We start from the raw sequence: 21,185 nt of genomic DNA on the forward strand, positions 1-21,185 counted from the left end.
CCACATATTACGTAACGCGGCAAAGGGGGAGGAGGTTCGGCCTTGCGTTACGAAGCGTGACAAGGGGAAGGAGGGGTTAGATCTTCGTTACGTAACGCATGTTCTTTGTCGTATTTTTTATTTTTATTCAGATTTATATGCAATCTTTTAAACAATTTTATTCAATTCTTTTCTTTTTTATAAATAAACTAGCAGAATATTGTTCCTCGTACGGGGAGAATGCGTTTAATTTTGGACATAAAGGGCACCAAAACTGTCACCAATCAACTTAAGAATCCCAAAAACTATGAATTCGACACTAATACCAGTATGTCACCAATCCCCCTTAGGAGTATTAATGGGGCTAAATTTTAACTTAAACGGCATCGAAAGTGTTACTGTTCATCTCAGCGACCGAGAAAACTATGGACTCGACACTAATATCGATCATTTTCGAAAATGTCATCTCTCGCCTTCCCTCAAGTTGCGGGTCTGAATTTGGATTTAAACGGCATCGGAAGAGTCACTGTTTACCTCAGCGTCCCCGAAAACTATGGATTTGACACTGACACCGGTCATTTTCGATAATTTTAATATATCTCCCCCTCCTCCAAGTTGCACCTTCAAAGTGAAATGATAAAATACATTCCAGGCCAGAACTTCATCTATGATGAAAATTTGGTCGAGATCGGTCGGGTGGTTAAGAGTTATTAAGTTACAAATATAGTAACTTCATTTTTACATATATAGATAAATAAATATTTGTATTTTTTGGAAAATTACGAACTATAGCCTGTATAATTTGGATCATAGAGAAGGGATTCAAAGACGCACTAGACACCAGCATGAGTGTTGACGAACCCTGCGTGTATTACAATATAATAAAATTCGTTTCGTGGCTATCGCAGCATTAATTAGATTTACGATACAAGCTTTTCTGGAGTTAGTTGTTAGGGATTGTAACCACCGCTTGAAAATGCCCTCACGTTCCCACTCGTATCGATATTTCTGAGATTATTATCTAAAACCTTTGATTTGAATCATTATCACTCCTTTCTAGTAAGGGCTTTCGCATGTGAATTTCGTGAATTAATTCTTTTTCGTGAATTTTCTGTGACGGAACGATCCACGATTTGCAGATCAAAATAAGAAATTAAAAACGTAATTTTAGGATATTCATCTCGTACTAATCTTTTATTATTATTTTTGGATTTGAATATATCTAAAGAAATCGAGTTTATTCGCATTGTTGCTCTGATTTAGGACAAGAATAATTTGGAAAAGGGTGTAAACTGAAGTCAAATTCCAAAGATGCTCAAAAGCTTGTTCGCAAATGAGGTATCCCTGTTCCTTCACGTATGCAGCCACTTCAAATCTGTGGTCGACAGGAAAGACACTTTTACATCGTCAACACTAGAGAATTTCAAATGCACGAAGCATCCTGGATTGCTGAAAAAGAGGTCGATGTCAATTCTTTAGATTCGGTTTCACCTGCATCTATCGGTAGTATTTCCTCCTTGTCATCATCGGTGACCTAAAAGGATGGGTGCGATCTCCTTGAGAAAACGACAGTATGCAGTTTTGAAGAATTAAGACTGGTTAATTAAATAACCTTTTGGGGTTAAAATATAACGGTTCTACCATTTTCTAATACGTACGTTGATTTATTGACGAAAAACAGTACAAATATGTTGGGAATACAAGGATTTTGTAATAAAAAGTTCTATCATTAAAAATAGTATTTTTTTAATTGTAATAACCCCAAAAATAAGCAAAATTGGTGAAAAACAAAAATCAAAAAGTGTTACGTAACGAAGAGGGGAGGGGTTCGGCTTTGCGTTACGAAATGTGACAAGGGGAGACAGGTGGTAAAAATTGGTCAAAATAGCGTTTTGTAATATGTGGACGGCCCCTTAAGCTATAAGTGTACGTCTCATGTAGCCTCGCTACTGAAAGGGACACTAAACCCGAAACCAACAAATTGAAAACTTATTTCAGTTTGAAGCCCCAGAATTATGCCTGTTAGGCTAAGGAGTATTCCGACAAAACCCACAGACATGATATTGTCCGCCACAAACTTATTTGACCGGGTTCGAACCAGGGATCCCACGCTCCAGAGATAAGCGTTCTACCACTGAGCCATCGTAACCCACAACCAACAAATCGAATTCAAGCCCTGATCGAGCCCACGTCCCGTTTTTAACCTCAGTATTGCAAAACGAAAAAATTCAATTGAGAACACTACCTAGAAAAGCAGCAGTAAGGCCGTTGAAAAACTATGCCTTGATCTCGCATTATTTATGCTGGACATGGACAATCTGTCTGGCCACAGCATCGTATCAAATGTAACGGAAGAAGTTTAGTTTTGATCTAGTACACTCGTGCCAAGAGCTCCTTTCTGAATAACTCTATAGTCCCGGGCTGAATTTGAAATATTTCAGTTTAACATGCCGCGTTTATGTTCCTTAGGCTAAGGGAGACGATGATTAAGACAAGTGAATGATGATAGAAAATTGGTGGAATGAGAAAGTGGGAGGAAACGGATACAATTGTCCACCGCAAACTTACTTGACCTGGGATACTTTCGGTTTGACCACAACAATAGAAATGGTTCAAGAGACGAAAAAATACAATTATAAATAACTTTTTGTCTCATCTCGCAAATTTTGTAGAAGCCTGGTATCGTTTCGATTCTCGAACAATTCTTCTCGACTTGTCTCAATTCTCGAAAAGCTTTTCTCGTTTCATCTCGAAAATTTTTCCTCTCGTACTTTGTAGTAAATTTGGATACAAAATTAATGTCCAGAATATTTTAAAATTTAATTTCCTCCTAACGTTATCAAAACCCTTCTGCGTATGACAGGTCCACGAAGAGTGTAATATAACAACATTAAAAACATATGTTATTGTAGTATATTGTGTAATGATTTGGATATCTTGAAACATTGATAAATACGTTTCAATGTGTTCGTACAACTACTTTGTCAATACATAGCTTTTATACAATGAATTATGAAACACTAACACAGTGTTATCTCTGGTGCTTTGGATTCCTACTTCGATCCCCGGCCAAGTAAGTTTAAAATGGACAACATCGTATACGAGCTCTACAATTTGACTGAAAATTTGTATTTAATTTGACCACCAAGTTTGGCATTTGCTTTGAAAGTGACTTTGAATTTTGCAAGCATCTTCTATTTAAATAGTCCTGACAAAAATATAAAATCGAAATGTTAGTTCTATATTGCTGTCGAATTTATGGGAATGGAACTTTTTTCGTAATGTTAGGATCTTTTTTAATACTTTTAAATTCCATATTTTTTATCTGTGTCCCCTTTTCTTGTTGTTGTTGTTGTTCTCTCCCATTTTCTCTCTCTGTATCACTTCTGTACCTCTGTTTAACAGACCTTCATCGGTCTCAAGTTTCTTCCTATTCAACTTATGAATCTTGTTTCGCCTTTGCTTTTATTCTTTCACGTTATCCATACTAATACACATATATTTTGAAATTAGAATTACACTCATGTCGTTTGCTGATTTTAGTATGGATGAGACCTAGGGAGGAGAGAGGGAAGGTCTCTTTACCAAACACGATTTTGGGATATAAAGGTGTAAATTGGGTGATCTAACTGCACGGCGTTTTCTGTCACTTCTTTTTTAATGCGAAGTGTACATATTCAGTTGTCGACTCTCGATGTGCTGGATGGTGTTACTGACACATCGTGTTTTTTATTATTATTATTATTGTTGTTGTTCAATAGCTTGCAATCAAGAAACACAAACGGGTTGAGAAATGCAATTTTGCACTTGGACTACCGACATATTAGTCATTATTCGCGAACAAAATAATATATTTTAGCTTGATGAGAAATGATTAGTGGTGGGGTATAGGGTACAACCTTTATATTACTTATAAACAAAATCAAAACTGGCGGTCGATAGTTTTGCTAGAGCTTTATATATATATATTAAATATAAACCGGTGAGATTAAGTCTTTGATGAAGACAAATTCAAGTTGCTGAGGGGCAGACTACTAAATATTTTTGAAAAGCTAACAATTTTTCTTTTGTCAGTTTGAATTACCCAAAAATGTAGGTTATGGCAGCGACTAGAAAAATGAATTCAACGGCAATTGATGACTTATCATGCTCTCTGTATTCCTTGTTTACTACTTTTTAAATAATGTTTGTATTTATTTTGTAACGAAGAGTACAAAATAAATATTTTTTTAAATATCAGTTGAACTAAAATACAAATATCGTTTAAAAAGTAATTAACAAGGAACACAGAGAGCATGATAGGTCATCCATTGCCGCTAAGTTCATTTTTCTAGTCTCTGCCATAATCTAGATTTTTGGGTAATTCAAATTCTGGTCGCACTGTAACTTCTATGGATAGCAACACTGAAAATTCTTCCGATTCATATTTTCGGGTGTAGAATAACATTATCTATTATTGAGGTATTACATTTCATTATCTCTTTTCATTTACGAAAAACTGGCAAAAGAAAAATTGTTAGCTTTTGAAAAATATTTAGTAGTCTGCCCCCTTAATATATAAATTTCTTAAGCTCTGGTCAGAAAATGTTAGGTATTTATGTAATAAGTTCCAGAGACGTAATGGATAGAGTTACATATAAACCGGATGTCATTGTATATGAGACAGAGACATTTAAAATAGACGAGAAATACGCAGAAAGTATAACGTTCCAGTAGAGAAGACTGCGTATATTAAAATATAATAATACTCGTAATTAAGTTATTGAACAAGATAAAACAGAATTTTAGGTGAATAACAGTAATTTCGATTGGCTTGCCTCGTAGGAGACAAGATTCCCGTCAAATTATGGCTTGTACTGAAATAAACCTTTGGATTCTTCAGGTCATAGAATTTAGTTGCAAATATCGGAAGTGTCAGCATCAGTTTTATATTGCTATGGATAAACTTTCCCTACCCTGAATCCAGGCCAGTAGGCAGAACACTATGACAAAGAGGGAGGGGAAGATAATTTTTTAAGGAGACTGAATAACTCTTAGGAGGACTTGTATCCATTTTACTTTCGTGCTTACAAACCGATACACAACTGAAAATTTTAACGAACTGAGAGCCTATCTGGATCTTTGAAATAGTAGTTAAAAATGTTTTTTGAACCATAATAGAGTTGTCCGAGAATTAAGTAACTGTGTTTTAGGAAATTGTTGAAATAGCTGTGCGATTTGTATGTAGCTCTAGTGTTACTTAGCTACTATAACACATAAACTTTTAACTTAATCAATCTAAGTCCGATGATCGTGCTGGCCAATGTTTTGAATTTTTGAATACTATTAAGTGGTAGGAGGAATTATGTAAATGAGATACCTGTTGTGCGGACAATTGTTGAAATTGCCACGGATTGACTCACTTGTCTGTATGTATCTTGAAGTTGATCATTAGTCACAATGATGTCATTTGTTGGACAAACTGTGTTTCGAACAAATCTTGGACAATAGGTTATAGCTGGACGGTTCATCTGATCATACTCTTATGTGTCATAGGAGGAGGTTTATTAAAGCACATGTATACAACATGTTTCACATCAATATCATGGTGGACTTAAAACTTCAAACTCGTCGCACTGTGTCACCAATCATCTCGTCTGAGAAATGAATTCATTTCAACCGGTGATAGGTGCGAACTGTGCATAGACATGTGACGTCACTACCGATGGCACAAAGACCCAATGCCATAGTTGTAATTGTAGGAATATGTGAAATCATTACACAAGGCACAAATATCCAAGACCGTAGTTGTGGTTGTAATTAGCTCTACTCTAGTTCATTAAAAGCTTTCACTGATAAACACATTGCTCAGTTACTCCATCGTTTCCCTTAAAAAAAAAAAAAAAAAAAACATTCTGTATAATGCTTTATGATAAGTGCACTTTCGTGATTTATTAGCATTAAACAAGTAGTAAAATAGCGTGATTTATTCTGTATTCTTTCACGCGCCTTTTTCATACGAGATTACATACAGGTTCAATTCCCAGTGACAGAACATTGAACACATTACAGTGGTTCAGATCATACTTTAAATTTTTGATCTCGTTAGTGGCAAAGGACGTAAATCCAAAACAACCAATTAGTCATGTACAAACCCGAGCAATGGCTCCGATACCACTTTATTTATTAGGTTTTGTCTTGAATAAGCCTCGCTTCTAATCAGTGGTGGATCTAGAAAATAAAAACTGGGAGGGAGCAACCAGAACTCAGAAAATATATATCATGAGATTAGTACAGACGTTCAAAAATATATAAATAATAGTTTGAATTATCTTTGTCACTCAAAAAACTGAAAGGACCCAGCCCCTTTCCCCGGTTTCGGGGTAGATCCGCCCCTAAAAAGGAATATTAACCTCCGATCAATCATCCAATTAATCAATTAACGTCATGTTATGTGAATATTTAGCCCTTTCCTGGAAAATTTCCCTCGTAATTGAAGAAATTTTTGCAAATATCTATGGATATATGTATATACATTCTCACGGGAAAGTTTTTTTTTCCTTACTAATCTCATAAAATATTCATATCACTCAAGGGTATCTCATTATCCGTGCGTAAACTATAGGCGGCGAATTCCTTGTTTAATTTCATGAGCGCTTTGCATAATTGGATCAGGCATGCCTTCATGTATAGTTAGACAATAGATAGATAAATAATACGTATCACATGACTAAATAAATCAGAAGAATTGATGAGTTAGGCGTGGCTTTTGGTTGCTTCTAACTCAGAAGAAATACAATTGTCTAATGTGCATACTATATCAACTCAATGCATTGTTTTAGAAAAAGAATGAATGAATCTACGTTTGTATTCGTAGATTAGCATTTGACTACGCAAAACACTTTCCTCACAAGATACGGTCATAGCAGTAGGACTAGTATCCACAACCATGTTTTAGGCAAGATTTTGTCTTTCTTAATTCCTTTTAGTTGGTTGGTAGGTTGATTTGGAATTCAGTCCTTTTCAGAATCGAAACTATGTGAGGCGTGGACCTACAGTTTAATGAGGAATCCAAACAACATGAGGTCCTACTGAGAATGGAACCTGGGTACCCCGTTAAAAAGACAATTTTGATTTTTATTTATTGATTTAATTTGAGTTTAGCGTCCCTTTCAGCAGCGAAGCTATATGAGATGTGGACCTACTTATTAACATGGAATCCGAACCACATGAGCTCCTGCCGGGAATCGAACTCGGATCTCCCAGGCCACAGGTGCGTACGCTAACCGCTTAGCCAGGAAGGAGCTCAAAAGACAGTATTCAGAAGTGCTGAAGGTAGTATTTCTCTAGGACAGAAGTCCAAAAGTCATCACGACATTTTCAAATGGTGTGCCGGAAAAAAAAAAGCATTTAAACTAATTAATGATGCAGATCGCCATTATTATGAAATAATTATTGTATCATTTTCTGAAATAATAAATTGCATTATGTTATTGAATCCCATTTCTTTTATACTCTACAATAGAGACCTGCACGGGCCGGGCTTGGGCGGGCCGACTCTAATGTTTCTTTGGGCCGGGCCGGGCTTGGGCGGGTCGACACTGATTTGTCTTCAGGTCGGGCCGGGCTGGGGCCGATTAATTGCAATTCTTTAATAATTATTGACATTCGTTAAACGACAATTAGAATAAAGGTAAACGTTGAAGAAGTGTGCCCGTCAAAAATGTTACAAAATGAAACTAAAATTTATCGGGCCCGGGCCGGGCTTGGGCCAAGAATTTTAAAAAACTTCTCGGGCCGGGCCGGGCTCGGGCCGAAAATCTCCAAAACTTTTCGGGCCCGGGCTGGGCCGGGCCTACGTATGTTCGGGCCGAAAAATTCGGCCCGTGCAGGTCTCTACTCCACAATTTTTTTTAATAATCATAAATAAGAAGTAATTTGGTATTAGTTATATATAAATAACTTAGTATCGTTTCACTGTGTGAAATTAAAACTTCCAAAATATGAGAATTCAATATTCAAACTTGAAGTAGTGTATTGATAAGTGTTGGTTGCAATAGAGTAATAAGAACACAGATAGAGCCTATTCCTCGCATGCTGAATCTATACCAAAAAGCCCAGTGGCGTATTTAGGTGGGGGGCTTCCGGGCTTAAGCCTCCCCGAAATTTTATTTACTATATTAAAGTAAATGAATTTGCGTAATTTTAACATTTCCAGGACTAAAATTGGCAAAGCCCCCCGAAACAAAATCGTAAATACGCCACTGAAAGAGTCATTACTTGCTATCTCTAACTGTGTTTGTTCTATGACGATAAAAGTTCAAACCCGAAAATAGTTTATTTCAACCACTTCCGGTTTGAATAGAGGGCTACAAGAGGAGATAGAACCTATTCTTGGGACATTGAAACAATTGCAGAAAGTCGCTTCTTGTTATCCTTCACCGTTTTTGCTCTACGGAAATCAGTATTGAGATCGGAGATAATAGTAACTTTGACCCATTTCCGGTTTTGGTAGAGTCTCATGGATAGTCATGATATGTTGTATTGAGATGTTGAATCTTTTACAAAAAAAGCTCTCCTCGCTATCCATTGGCGTCTTTTGTATGACGTGATAAACATTGAACCGGAAATGGCTAATTTTGATCACTTCCGGTTTGAACAAAGCTTCAACGGAGCAGATGAAATCCATTCTTGCGACGCTGAATCGTATTTAAGAGCCTGCCTTACTAAAAATAATACGAAATTTACCATTTTTCTTTTGCTTGATTATTCATCAGTGAAAGGAGATAATGAAATGCAAATTACCACAAACGTAGATAATGCTATTCTACAACAGAAAATACGAACCTGAAGAACGTTCAGTGTTGCAATCCACAGAAATTACAGTGTTGCCAGAAAAACAATTTCCCTAAAATCTAAGTTAAGACGGCGAGTAGAGGAATGAACTCAACTGCATTTGATTACGTAACATGTTGTTTTGGTTTCTTGTGAACTACTTTTTAATTAACATTGTTATTTAGTTTTAATAACTGTATGTTAAATCTATTTTGTTTATTACAAACTAAATACAATTATTATTTAAAAAGCAGTTCCCAGGAAACCAAAACAATATGATACGTAACCAAATGCAGTTGAATTCATTTCTCTACTCGCTATCTTAACTTAGATTTTAGGAAAATTGTTTTTCTGGCAACACTGTAATTTCTGTGGATTGCAACACTGAACGTTCTTCAGGTTCGTATTTTCTGTTGTAGAATAGCATTATCTATGTTTGTGGTAACTTGCATTTCATTATCTCCTTTCACTGATGAATAATCAAGCAAAAGAAAAATGGTAAATTTTCTATTATTTTTAGTAAGGCAGGCTCTTAACAAACCACGTCTTGATGTCATTTACTATTTTGGCTCTACGGAAATCAGCATTGAAGTCAGAAGTACATTTGAACCATTTTCGCCTTTGGTAGAGTGTTGTGGATGCTCATGATATATTGCCTTGAGACGCTGCATCGTTTGCGAAAAGTTGCTTCTTACTGTCTGTTACTATTTTTGTTCTATGGCGATAAATGTTGAAACCGAAAATTACTAATTTTAACCCCTTCCGGTTTGGATCGATTGTTAATGGAGCACATGGAATCTATTCTTGGGACGCTGAATCCACTGCAAAAAACTGAATCTTCATAGTACTTACCGTTTTCGCTCTATGGAAATCAGTATTGAAAACTGAAGTGGTGGTAAATTTCAACCACTTCCGGTTTTGGTAGAGTGTTGTAGATAGTCATAATACGTTGTCTTGAGACGCTGAATCGTTTGCAAAAAAAGCGCTTATCACTATCTGTTACCATTTTCGTTCTATGGCGATAAACGTTGATAACGGTATTGAAACTGGAAATAATAATATTTTTGAACCACTTCTGGTTTTGTTAGAGTGTTGTGGATAGTCATGATGTGTTGTCTTGAAACGCTGAATGGATTGCAAGAAACCGTTTCTCGCTAACTGTTACCGTTTTTATTCTATGGCGATAAACGTTTAAACCAGAAGTAACTTGATTTAAACCACTTTTGGCTTGAATGCAGAGTTAACGGTGCAGATAAAACGCCGAATCCATTGCAAAAACCTGTCTTGATATCTCCTATCGTTTTAGCTCTGATATCTGTCGACAGACTTACGAATGGACAAAGCCATTCTATAGTACTTCAGACACTAATGCGTAGCATAGTTTTGAAATCTAAAAAGGATTAATTCTTATAGGTGTAACGTAAAATTTTAAATTACACAGTTAGTATGCCAGAAACAGAGAAGTTTAAATACACTGAACAAGTAGAATATATTTATACTGTACATACTTAAGATATAATAGCACAATTCGGAAATATTTTAGTACAAATTGTGGACCCTATAGAGTAGAATAAATAAGATAAATTAGTGGATTTTGGCTCCCCTAGCTCCTCGGAGCACTTGTTTTAAGACTAATAGTTTGTTAAATTTTCTTTCCCTTTAGATTTGGATGATTGAATTATGCATTGCACTCAGCGCTGAAGGCATTCCATTAATGGGGAAATTAAGCGAGGCTGAAGAATGGAGCGGCTACCAGGAACACGAGCACAAAGTAAGTACCTACGTTTATCGATTGTAAGGTCTACCCATATTTTTGTTACAATATATGGGGTGGTGTTTCGGTTGTCAACTTTAGATCTTTCATTTGATGTGAATCGGTAAAAAGCCTTGAAAAATGGATGACCCATATTGCGGACATTATGTTTGATGGGGCCCTAAGCTAGTGAAGATGGGCCCCATATTACAAACGGGGCTGGTTTAACGGGGCCCCATTACAAGCGAGGCTGGGAAACTGCTCGATCACATGCGGGGATGAGTTACCGGGGCCCCTTCCCATCACAAGCGGGACTGAGAAACAGATTCCAATTACGAGGTAAGCTTGAAAACAGGATCCCCATTCATAATAAACTAGTTTTCCTAATACCGTTTTTGTATGTGCGTTTTATCGTTTTTTTTTTAAATTAAAATTACATTACCGCCAGTTTTTCTTTTATTTTTTTCACCCCCCTCCCAGGGATTGACGCCCTAAGCTATAGCTTGTTTAGCTTATACGAAAATCCGGCACTGATTCTGACTAACATTAAAGAAAACTATACTTTAAAAACGGCATGGTTAAGATATCCACATATCCCAAACGCAGTATACCTGTATGGTTGTCCCAACTATACTAAATTCTGCGGTTTTACGAGAACACCAAAACATGCTGCAAAATTAACAAAACTTAATTTTTGTCCTTGATTCTACTTTTTAGAAAATAATAAATGGTTCAGATTCCCCGTAGTATGAAAGCTTTCCTAACCCTTCCCGGCATTTTCCCACCGACTACCACCTCTTCCGGAAAGAGCTCCCCTGATGCCCAAATGGTATAAGGTGCTGTTGAGGAATTCTTGGCATTGTAATATTCCAGACTTGTTTCTTCATCGAATCCAATCGTTGGCTGAGCGAAGACAAAAGTGTATTACTGCAGTCGGACACTACTTTGATTAACCAGTTTTTCTTTTTTTGGTGCCCTTGAACAAGGGCGCCGATTCCGGGCAGCCGGGAGGCCCGGGCCTCCCAAAGCTCATGTGGGCCCCCGCATTGTATTTATGAGTATACAATATTTGACATAATTTGAATGCATAATTTGTCTTCAAATTCTCATATATGCCTTCTGCATCTGAATGGGCCCCCGCCCAAATTTACAGAGAAATCGGCGCCCGAGCCCTTGAAAGTGATACGTGTCAGTTGAACATTTCATAGCACCAATTCAATAAATAAATAAATAAATAAATAAATAAATAGAAATGATTTTTTCAGTTTAAATTCCCGCGATTATGCTCTTTAGCCTAACGGAGACGATGATTAAGCCAAATGTACGATGATGGAAGAATTGGTGGAATGAGAAAGTGGGAGAAAACGGGAATATCCCTAGAAAACCCACAGATACGATGTTGTCGACCACAAACTTGTTTGGCCGGGGGTCGAACCAGGCACCCCACGCACCAAAGGTAAGCGTTCTACCACTGAGCTACCATGCTCCCTAATTCAATAAATAAATAAATAAATAACAACAAGAGTGGTATATCTTGTAAGCTAGGGCTGGCCAAAACAGTCGATCGCCGTTGACTAAAGGCTAGATCACGAAACTTTTTAGAAAAAATTGATATTATCAAAAACAAATGTAGACCTCTTTCTTTTAATGAGTTTCAATTAAGTTAAAATGATTTCGAAAGAAATGACACAAACATACCATTTCCATGAAGAATAGGAACACTATTTCTTCCTTTGTTACTAGTGTCGTTGCCCATGAGACGAGATGAGATAAGGAATAAGGTTTTTCTCATCTCGTCTCATATTTTTTGAAGAAGTATCATCTAGTCTCGATTTTCAAAGCGTTCTTTCTCATCTCGTCTCAATTCTCTAAAAGCATTCTCCTCTCGTTCCTAAAATCTGTAGTCTCGTCTGAAAAATTTCTCATCTAATCTCGGCCCGTAAATGTATATACAGTAAACTCCCGACTATCCGGCTTGATGTGGAGGAAGAGCAGGGCGAATAACAAACAAACAAACGGAGAAGTCAGAGTTCCATAATCACCCATTTCTTGCCCCACGCATACCATTAAGAAAAAACACTTTTTATATCAATTCACGCTCTTATTAATATTTCCTGACCTCTTAGTACAACATTTTTTCGCTATCTTTTGCCGTTTTTGCTTTGTAAGAACCTACTATTTAAACCGGACGTGTTTAAATATACAACTTCGGTAGAAGGATAATGGTGTATATAAGATCTATTCTTGTTATGCTGAATCCAAAGAAAACACCGTTCCCGCTATTTCTGATGTTTTTGGTCCGATACCTATCGGCAAACTGCCGGACTGAGTTATTCTACAATATATTCGACTTCGTATACTCAAGCATAATTCCGATTTGAAGTCTAGAGAAAAGTAAATAAGAAAAAAGTCTAACAGAGCTAAGTTCGGATTAAGAGCTACACATTTTCCAAATTACAAATGAAATCGTTAAGTTTTACGTCCCACGCTTATGGCGGTTAGGCTAAAGGAGACGATGATGAGAAACGAATGAAATGGTGGAATGAGTAAAGTGGGAGGAAACGGGAGAACCCCGAGGACGGTGTTTGTCCACCACAAAATCCACACGGCGCGAGGTGGGATCGAACTAGGGACCCCAAACACCGGAGGTGAACGCTCTACCACTGAACCACCGCGCCCCCTCTTCCGAATCACGTAAACGACGATTCACAACAGGGAGATTGGAACTCAGTAACGTTGAAACTGGATGAATCTTTGATATATCGTTTCCACAAAAATCAAAAAAGGTTAATAAGACGTGCACAACAAAAGTAGGTGCCGTTTCTTTCTAGTTTACAAAGAATAAGGAAATAGAGGGAACAAACCTATGTCTATTTTCTCAACAAACTTTCCCTCTTTATTGATACACATCCAATTGATACGCTATTGTCCATCCATTTTGTGTAACACGTGGAATAGACATCTTTGGGCTGGCAAAATGGCGCTCACGAAAATAATTCTTTAGATTCGGGAACAATCAGAAGTCACTCGAGGTTAAATCTGGTTACTAGGGTGGGTTTGGTAGGAGTTCGATACCTTCTTAGTCAGCCAAGAATGAGGTCAGAATATTAGCATGATATGGGGATGCTTTGACCATATGGAAGATGAAATTGTTATTTGCCATTTGTGATCGTTTCTCAGTCAATTTTGCCAAAACTTCTATATCCGAAAGTGTACCGAAGTATTTGGCCGTAATTGTAGAGGAAGTTCGGGTATTATGGATTAGTCGGATAGTATGGAATACCTCGTTATCTCACCTGTAATGTGTTGCTTCCAAGCTGAGAGGAAAGAAACTACTACCTCACGTTCCCATGATGCTCTACAGTCAGTCTCCTTGTGATTGTGGCATTCGTTCTGTTGGTAGACGTGAAAATCTGATTTCTTATTCCTGAAAACTTTTACAGGTAAGTGTTTTACAACCTGTACTTTCCTAATGAAATGTAAGAGAACAACAATTCTTTGGTTACTATGAAGTTGGAAATACAGAGTGGTAGTTTGATAAGCGCCATTATTCTATACGCCTTCGAATGCGTTTAACAGCTCTTTCGTTTCCAAGTTGGCATGGAGGGCAATATGGAATACCCACAAGAAAAGCATGGTATTCCGTATGGTATTCCGATTACAAAATATCTATCTGTATTGGGCAAGTACCCGGTATACATATTTGATTACAACAATGCTAAGTGTATTTTTTATTACAGCAAATTTTCTGATGATATAAGAGGTGAGCTTGGGTCCAGCGTTCATCATGTTTAATGTGAGCACACAATAACTGTGCCGATCCTGAAGCCGAGTTTTATATGTATGACTTTTGCAAGTAATCACATTTAGTCATGGCTTGGCATGTAGAATGTTCAACAGAAAAATAATTTCTTTTCTATATAGAATTTGGTATTCCATATTATCCGACTATTCCATATTACCCTCCAAAGTGGTTTCTTTAGAAATTATAAGTTTTGTCCACCCCTGTATCGAAACTTCTTTATCAAGATACGCATAAATAAAGCCAAATATGTAAGGTGTATATTTGTTTTCCTCTTTGTTTCAATGTGTAATTCTTAACTGAGTTACAAGCAAAACAAAAATGGTATTCCATAATACCCGAACTTATTTTATGTCTTTTCAGAACAGGCTGAGACAATATCACTACCTGGGAATCCCAGAAGATAGCGTACAGCGCCTTCTAATTGGATGCCACGTGAAGAAATTTTGGAGTGGTGGTGGTGGTGAATCCATTGCATTGACTACTTTTCTGTTTCTTCTTTGAATAATGGAATTTCTGATCCATACATTGTCACAACACTAAACACTTTCCAAGAAATTGCGTCTCTCTCTCTCTCTCTCTCTTCTGAAGTATGTCAAATTTGCAACACTTGAAAGAATCCTTGCCTCTTTCTGATCGTCATTAAGTATTCGTTGAACCCAACAAGAAGAAACTTCACTTAGACCCAGTTCGTTTGTGATTACTCGTTCTATTGTTTCTATTGTTAGCCTCACTGCAACATAAATCTCCTGCATGGTTACAAGCCTATCTTCCATGATGAAATGTTCAACACGGGCAATGTTAGCTTCAGTTTATGCTATTTTCGGATGTCCAGACTTCTGCTCATCTTTCACACTCGTTTCCACTGCTTTCAACTCACTCATCCAGGGCACCGTGGCTCAGTGGTAGACTGCTTACCTCTGGTGCGTGGGGTCCTTGATTCGATCCTCGGCCAAGTAGGTTTGTCGTAGACAACATCGTGTCAATGGGTTTTCTCGGAGTACTTCCGTTTTCCCACTTTCTTATTCCACCAATTCATCCATCATCATTCACTTGCTTTAATTATCGTCTCCCTTAACCTAAAGAGCTTAAACATGGGACATTAAACTCAGATTTATTTTTATTTTTTATTCTTTTTTTTTCAGATGAGTATTTTTTTGCTGCAGCGAAGTGCAATTGTTACATTTGTCTTTCAGTGGGAAGATTCTTCTTACAGTTGAATCAAAAACAATCGTTACATTGACCAAAATAATAATAATAATAATAATAATAATAATAATAATAATAATAATAATAATAATAATAATAATAATAATAATAATAATAATAATAATAATAATCTGAAACGGGAGAAGTTGCATTCCTGGATGCAGATTCACTTTAAGAAGGCTTAACCGTTATGAGTATAAATACAGCATGGGGACATATGCTTTACAAACAACAGTGCCCAAAACACGAACCAATGTTTGCTAGGTGGCCACTGAAAGCAAGAAGTGTACCTAAGTCAGAACAGGGCGAAGCTAGTGATCCCGCGCAATAGCGTTCGTTGTGTGCGTCCGAAGGGAGTAGGCGCGTTAGCGATGGCGAGTATTTACGTAGGCGAGGATAGTGGAAACACATTATGTTCTTTATGTTAATAGATGCGTTATCTGTCGGACGGCTTTATTGTTACAAAGTATGACTTAACACACTTTATTGACATTCAATTCATCATGGCGTCATATGGTTAAGATACAGTTTTGACTACGTTTCCTTACATTATTAGTGATGTCAGAGGCAAGATGTCATATACTTCGATTGCTTAGGTGCTATATTCCTCTTTTGAAATAACATTCGATATCTCTTCTGTAAATTTTACAAATTTATGGTCCCATAAAATAGGACTCCACCAAAAGAGCACGTGAGCTTCGCTCTCTCAGTAAGAATTCGATAATTGTATCATCCTGTGAATGTTGTACTTTCACGTTGAGTGTTCTTATATAGGCCTCTTTTAATTTTCAGGGACCTGGCACTTATGCTTTCGGCTATGACATAGATGATGCAGATCATGGTAACGTACAATTTCGTGAAGAAGAGAGACGAATGGATGGGTCTGTGCATGGAACTTACGGAATTGTGGAGCCTGATGGCAATGTCAGAGTGGTTCATTATATAGCAGATGAACTTGGATTTAGGTATGCTTTTAGATACTATATATCGTGGTTCTTAATACTGTATTATTGTTTTCACATATCAATATTACAGTATTTGTTAGACAAACTCAAAAACCTCCCGATAATTGGCCTGATGCTAAATCGAACCCAAGTGAATGTTCTATCATTGGAGGTACAACCAATCCGTTCGGTTCTCTGTGTTCACTTCTTATTCTTCAAATCTTCAAACCAAACATCTTTTCGTATTTATTTTGTAGCAAATCTTGAATGAAGGTATCCATAGAGTAGATTCTCCAAAACAACACTATAAGATGTGCAACTGTACAAAGTGGACCTAAATCACTTGATACTAGCAGTTATTGAGTTCTGGATTGAGTAGAGTAGCAGTTGTTGAGTTTTCGATTGCTCGAGTAGCAGTTATTGAGTTCTCAATTCTTCTCAATTGACTAGAATAGCAGTAGCTGATTCACGTGAGCAGTACATGAAGATGTGGTGCGTGAATTATACGTTGTAAAAAGTGACTTTTATAAAGCATTTAAGCGTTGTAACATTTGTAAGTAACTAAATTTGCAATTAGTAGAACTTTATCAAAGGTGGAACGCGTGTTCGTACTTCAAAAGTGATAGTTGCATGACCACAGCCACCAAGATGTGACTATTTGTGCATCGTTTTCCGAACACTGACTCTCCATCTCAACAAGCAATCCACAAGTTGAATAAAAAATTTGCACAGATTGGGTATAGGATCAAGGTAGACTTAAATGTATGACTACCGAAGAAAATCTAATGAGTGTAATGCAATGTTTTGTGCAATGCAAATGATGGAGAATACTTTATTTATCGAATTTAATGTAATGATACAACTTGTAATATTTAGTAACACCGTATGCTATGCATAAGTGTCTAAAGTCTCTAAAGAATGGCTTTGTCCGTCTACAAGTATCACAGCAAAAAAGGTAAGAGGTGTCGAAATGCGTTTTTTTTTTTTTTTTTTTTTTTTTTTAACGATTCAGCTTCCAAAGAGCAAGTTCTATCTCCTCAGTTAGCCATCCATTCAATTCGAAATTTGTTCAAATTTACAATTTCCAGTTTCAAGCTCTATCGCAATAGAACAAAAACAGTAAGGCATAGCAAATAATGATTTTTTGATATGGATTCAGCGTCCGAGGAACAGAGTAATGATTTTTTGATATGGATTCAGCGTCCGAGGAACAGAGTAATGATTTTTTGATATGGATTCAGCTTCCGAGGAACAGAGTAATGATTTTTTGATATGGATTCAGCGTCCGAGGAACAGAGTAATGATTTTGAGAACATAATAAAACAAACTTATTGATGAAATGAAGTAGATAATTTACATATTACATATTTTTGCAGTGTGTGCTAAGTGTGATTATGTATGAAATATGATATCACTCAAATGCCCTCTACGGCTTTGCAGGCACGCTCTCGATCTTTCGATGAAATTTTCCGTAACTTTTCAGCATACTTGCACCTCTAGTTCTGAAATTAACACACTGAATCTCGGCCTTGTGCTCTGGAGGTGATCGTGGTTTGTTTTCACACTCAGGTTTCAAATATTCCCACGGAAATAAATCACATGGTATCAAATCACAAGATTTGGGTGGCCAGTTCATGTCAACGTTGCGAGAAATCACCCGGCCAAGGAATCTCTCTCTCCATTCATACCCTTATAGAAAATAGATGATTAGCATGAGCTATTAGGTGCTCTATAACTACTAACCACAAAGACAGGTGAAAATCATGTAACGTTCAGTGCTACCAACTTAATAGAACAGAAATGGAAGGCACTTCAAAAAGTTGCGTTCTTTTTGGTAGCCCCTTTATTAGAATTCAGATTATGTATTAAAATCCAGAAGGTATAACGTCGATGGCTTCCCGCGCTTGGACCTGCTTGTCACTGGGGGTGTGGTAAGAGAATAGCCAATCACCACCCGCCAATCGCCGTGCTCAGCGAGAGCCATTTTCGCGGGAAGCCAACGACGTTATACCTTCCGTACTATAAATGCACAGCTACTTCGCTGTCTATTTTGTCTACACTGGTCTTACACTTTTTTCTTTGCATTAATTTTAGAGTCGTCATTGAAAATAGTAAGAAATCGAATGTGGAGTTCCCAGCTGCTGATACTAGCCTTGAAGCCGACAACAACCCACAGAAACCAGAAGAGCATAATAAAGGAATTCTTGCTAATACTTTCAAACAAAGGTTTCCAACATTGTAGATTTATTAAACACTAACTACAAAGTAATACAAGAAATGTATTTTCAACTTAAAAAAAATCAACTTTATATATTTATTTTGCACATATAGTGTAACTGTAATGTATCTTCTTTCAATAATCAAATGTATTTATAATGTTTCATGAAGGGTTTTGTAAAGTTCAAGTGATGATTGTTCTCCGTACTGTTTATACAGTATAAAATACTTGGAATTATGTTTCACCTTTCAGGCAACAACTTTTAAATGAAATGTATTTTATTCCCGTATGATCCATGATAGGGGCGTCATTTCAGACTTCGCTTGAAGGGGGCAAGAGAACCACCGACATAAGACTTTCACGTTTTGTACTAGTATATTAGTAGACAACCGATTAAAGTATATGCATTCCTCAAACTCTTGGGAGGGAGGCGATTGCCCCCTAAAATGACGCCCCTGATCAATGAACAAGAACTTAATGAAATGAAATGAAATCTTTAAGTTTTACGTCCCACGTATATGCCGTTTACACTAAAGGAAACACTAATGATAAGAAATGAATGAAGAAAGTTGAAGGAAACAGGAAAACCCTGAGAAAAACACGCACACGGTGTTTGTCCACCACAAAGCTTACTTGGCGCGAGCTGGGATCGAACCAAGAACCCCACGCACCAGAGGTGAACGCTCTACCACTGAGCTACCGCGGCCCCGAATAAGAACTAATATCTATGTAACCCACCCCGCTGGTCTAGTGGGTGCTTGCCTCTGGTACTCATGGTCCTGGGTTCGATTCCCGGTGCGAGAGCGCAAAAATTTAATTTCACAATTATTCACTTTCATTAAATATCCGTCTACTTTAGCTTAAAGGCACAACCTGAGATGTTAAACTTTATATATATATGGCGCTGTCATAGGGTTCCCAACTGTCCCAATTTGGGAGGATTAAAAGGAATTCTACGTTTTGTCTCGGAAGATTTCTGTTCACCGGGGCGGTTAAGTCCCAGAATTTAATCTTCTGTCTCTTGAATAAAGAGTGTACAGCAGGTTGGTTGCTAAAATAAATAAATAAAATGCAAATTTACAACTATTCCAATCGCAGTGTTTACTGCGAACGCAAGTGGCAAGAAAAATACCGATTTACAATTCTGCTGAGTTGATTAGGACTGGTCTTTCCAACAGCAGTCGTTGTGAGAAAAAAAGATGATTTTATTTTTCGAAAAAAGATTATTTTATTTTATTTTATTTTTAGTTTAGCGTTCCTTTTAGCAGCGAGGTTAGACGAGACGTAGATTTACAGCTTAACGTAGTATCCGAACCACATGAGCTCTCGCCGGGAATCGAAAAACAATTTGTATTCCTGCCTTTTCCATGTATGTCAATGGTAAATGGAGTTTCCTTTCTCTTTTGCACTGAAACTTCCCTCCACTGCACTGAAACAAAACTCTCTTTTAAAAATGATTTGATATTTTTAGCAGAACCAAAATTTATCCCAGAAAGTACGACCGACTGTGAGCTTTTTTATTATTTCTTTTAAAGTGGAATATGACATCATAAAACTAAAAGTAATTTTTGTATTTGTGTCTGTGATAATGATAATGTAATTTTGCGAAATTTCATTGTAATTTTATAAAAGTATGTGTCTTATGAAATTATGCTCTAAAACTGGAAATCATAAACCTTCGAATTACAAAATATAGATATATATTAATAGTAATATAACCAATTATTTAATATTTAGAAATATAGCTTTATAAATTTAAGTTGTAATACACATATTTTTCTTCTTCAAATCTCTCTGGTAGGTGTTCTTAAGTATTCCTCAGTCAAATGAGAATACACAGGCCTATCGTCAAATATTATAGAATAGAGCAACCCCTAGTTGGGAAACCTACGTTACCATGTACTTACAATACACAGTGTTCCTTTGTGCTCGTTTACTTCAGTGAAAGAGATATTTTACATGACATCTTCAAGTTGCAAAATAAAATCATGTCCCTAGTTTTACATTTAAGTGGGATCTATGTAGGCTAATAGTGGGCAATAACTGAGAATCTATAATTACATTGTCCCAACGTAATGTATGTTGACCAACCAACGATTTCCCACCATTTCATTTTATCTTAACAGTTTCGATCTTACACTTCCAATGACGTTTTGACTTCTTTCGTAGGAATAATGTTGGCAAGCAATTACGTCGACCCGACGTTCACTGGTTTATCATTTCCTAATGCTGGACCAAGTGTCTGTGCCGCTAGAAGTGTTATAAAGGAAGTTATAAATAAAAAAGGGGGAAAGAAGACTGTTATAGTTAATAGAGTATTAAAGAAGGGAATTCCTATGTCACAATGAAGTATCACAGAAGAATTGTATGAAAACCTTTCAATTTGTGGAAAATGACCTGTCAATAGTAATACATTTACATGATGCTGCTGATAATGATCAGATGTGGCAGACGAAAGTTGTAGTT

General features: G+C 36.8%; 1 protein-coding gene across 4 annotated transcripts in view; it reads left to right on the plus strand.

Annotated features, from left to right (window-relative positions):
- Positions 1-20,434, plus strand: part of LOC145684849 (cuticle protein 19-like) — a 77,951-nt gene extending 57,517 nt beyond the window's left edge. For 3 of the 4 annotated variants that reach the window (XM_081757214.1, XM_081757212.1, XM_081757211.1), the window contains exons 2-4: positions 10,457-10,564; positions 16,350-16,522; positions 18,596-20,434. In XM_081757214.1, the coding sequence (XP_081613340.1) occupies positions 10,463-10,564; positions 16,350-16,522; positions 18,596-18,743 (423 nt within the window). In that variant the 5' untranslated portion in view covers positions 10,457-10,462 and the 3' untranslated portion in view covers positions 18,744-20,434. Of the gene's footprint in view, positions 1-9,064; positions 9,193-10,456; positions 10,565-16,349; positions 16,523-18,595 lie in introns of those variants that run through there. The other variant, XM_081757213.1, reaches the window with a different exon arrangement.
- Positions 20,435-21,185: the final 751 nt, after the last annotated feature.

The sequence above is a fragment of the Thermobia domestica genome, chromosome 5 (genome assembly GCF_964235325.1).
Source record: "Thermobia domestica chromosome 5, izTheDome1.hap1.1, whole genome shotgun sequence".
Classification (NCBI taxonomy): domain Eukaryota; kingdom Metazoa; phylum Arthropoda; class Insecta; order Zygentoma; family Lepismatidae; genus Thermobia; species Thermobia domestica.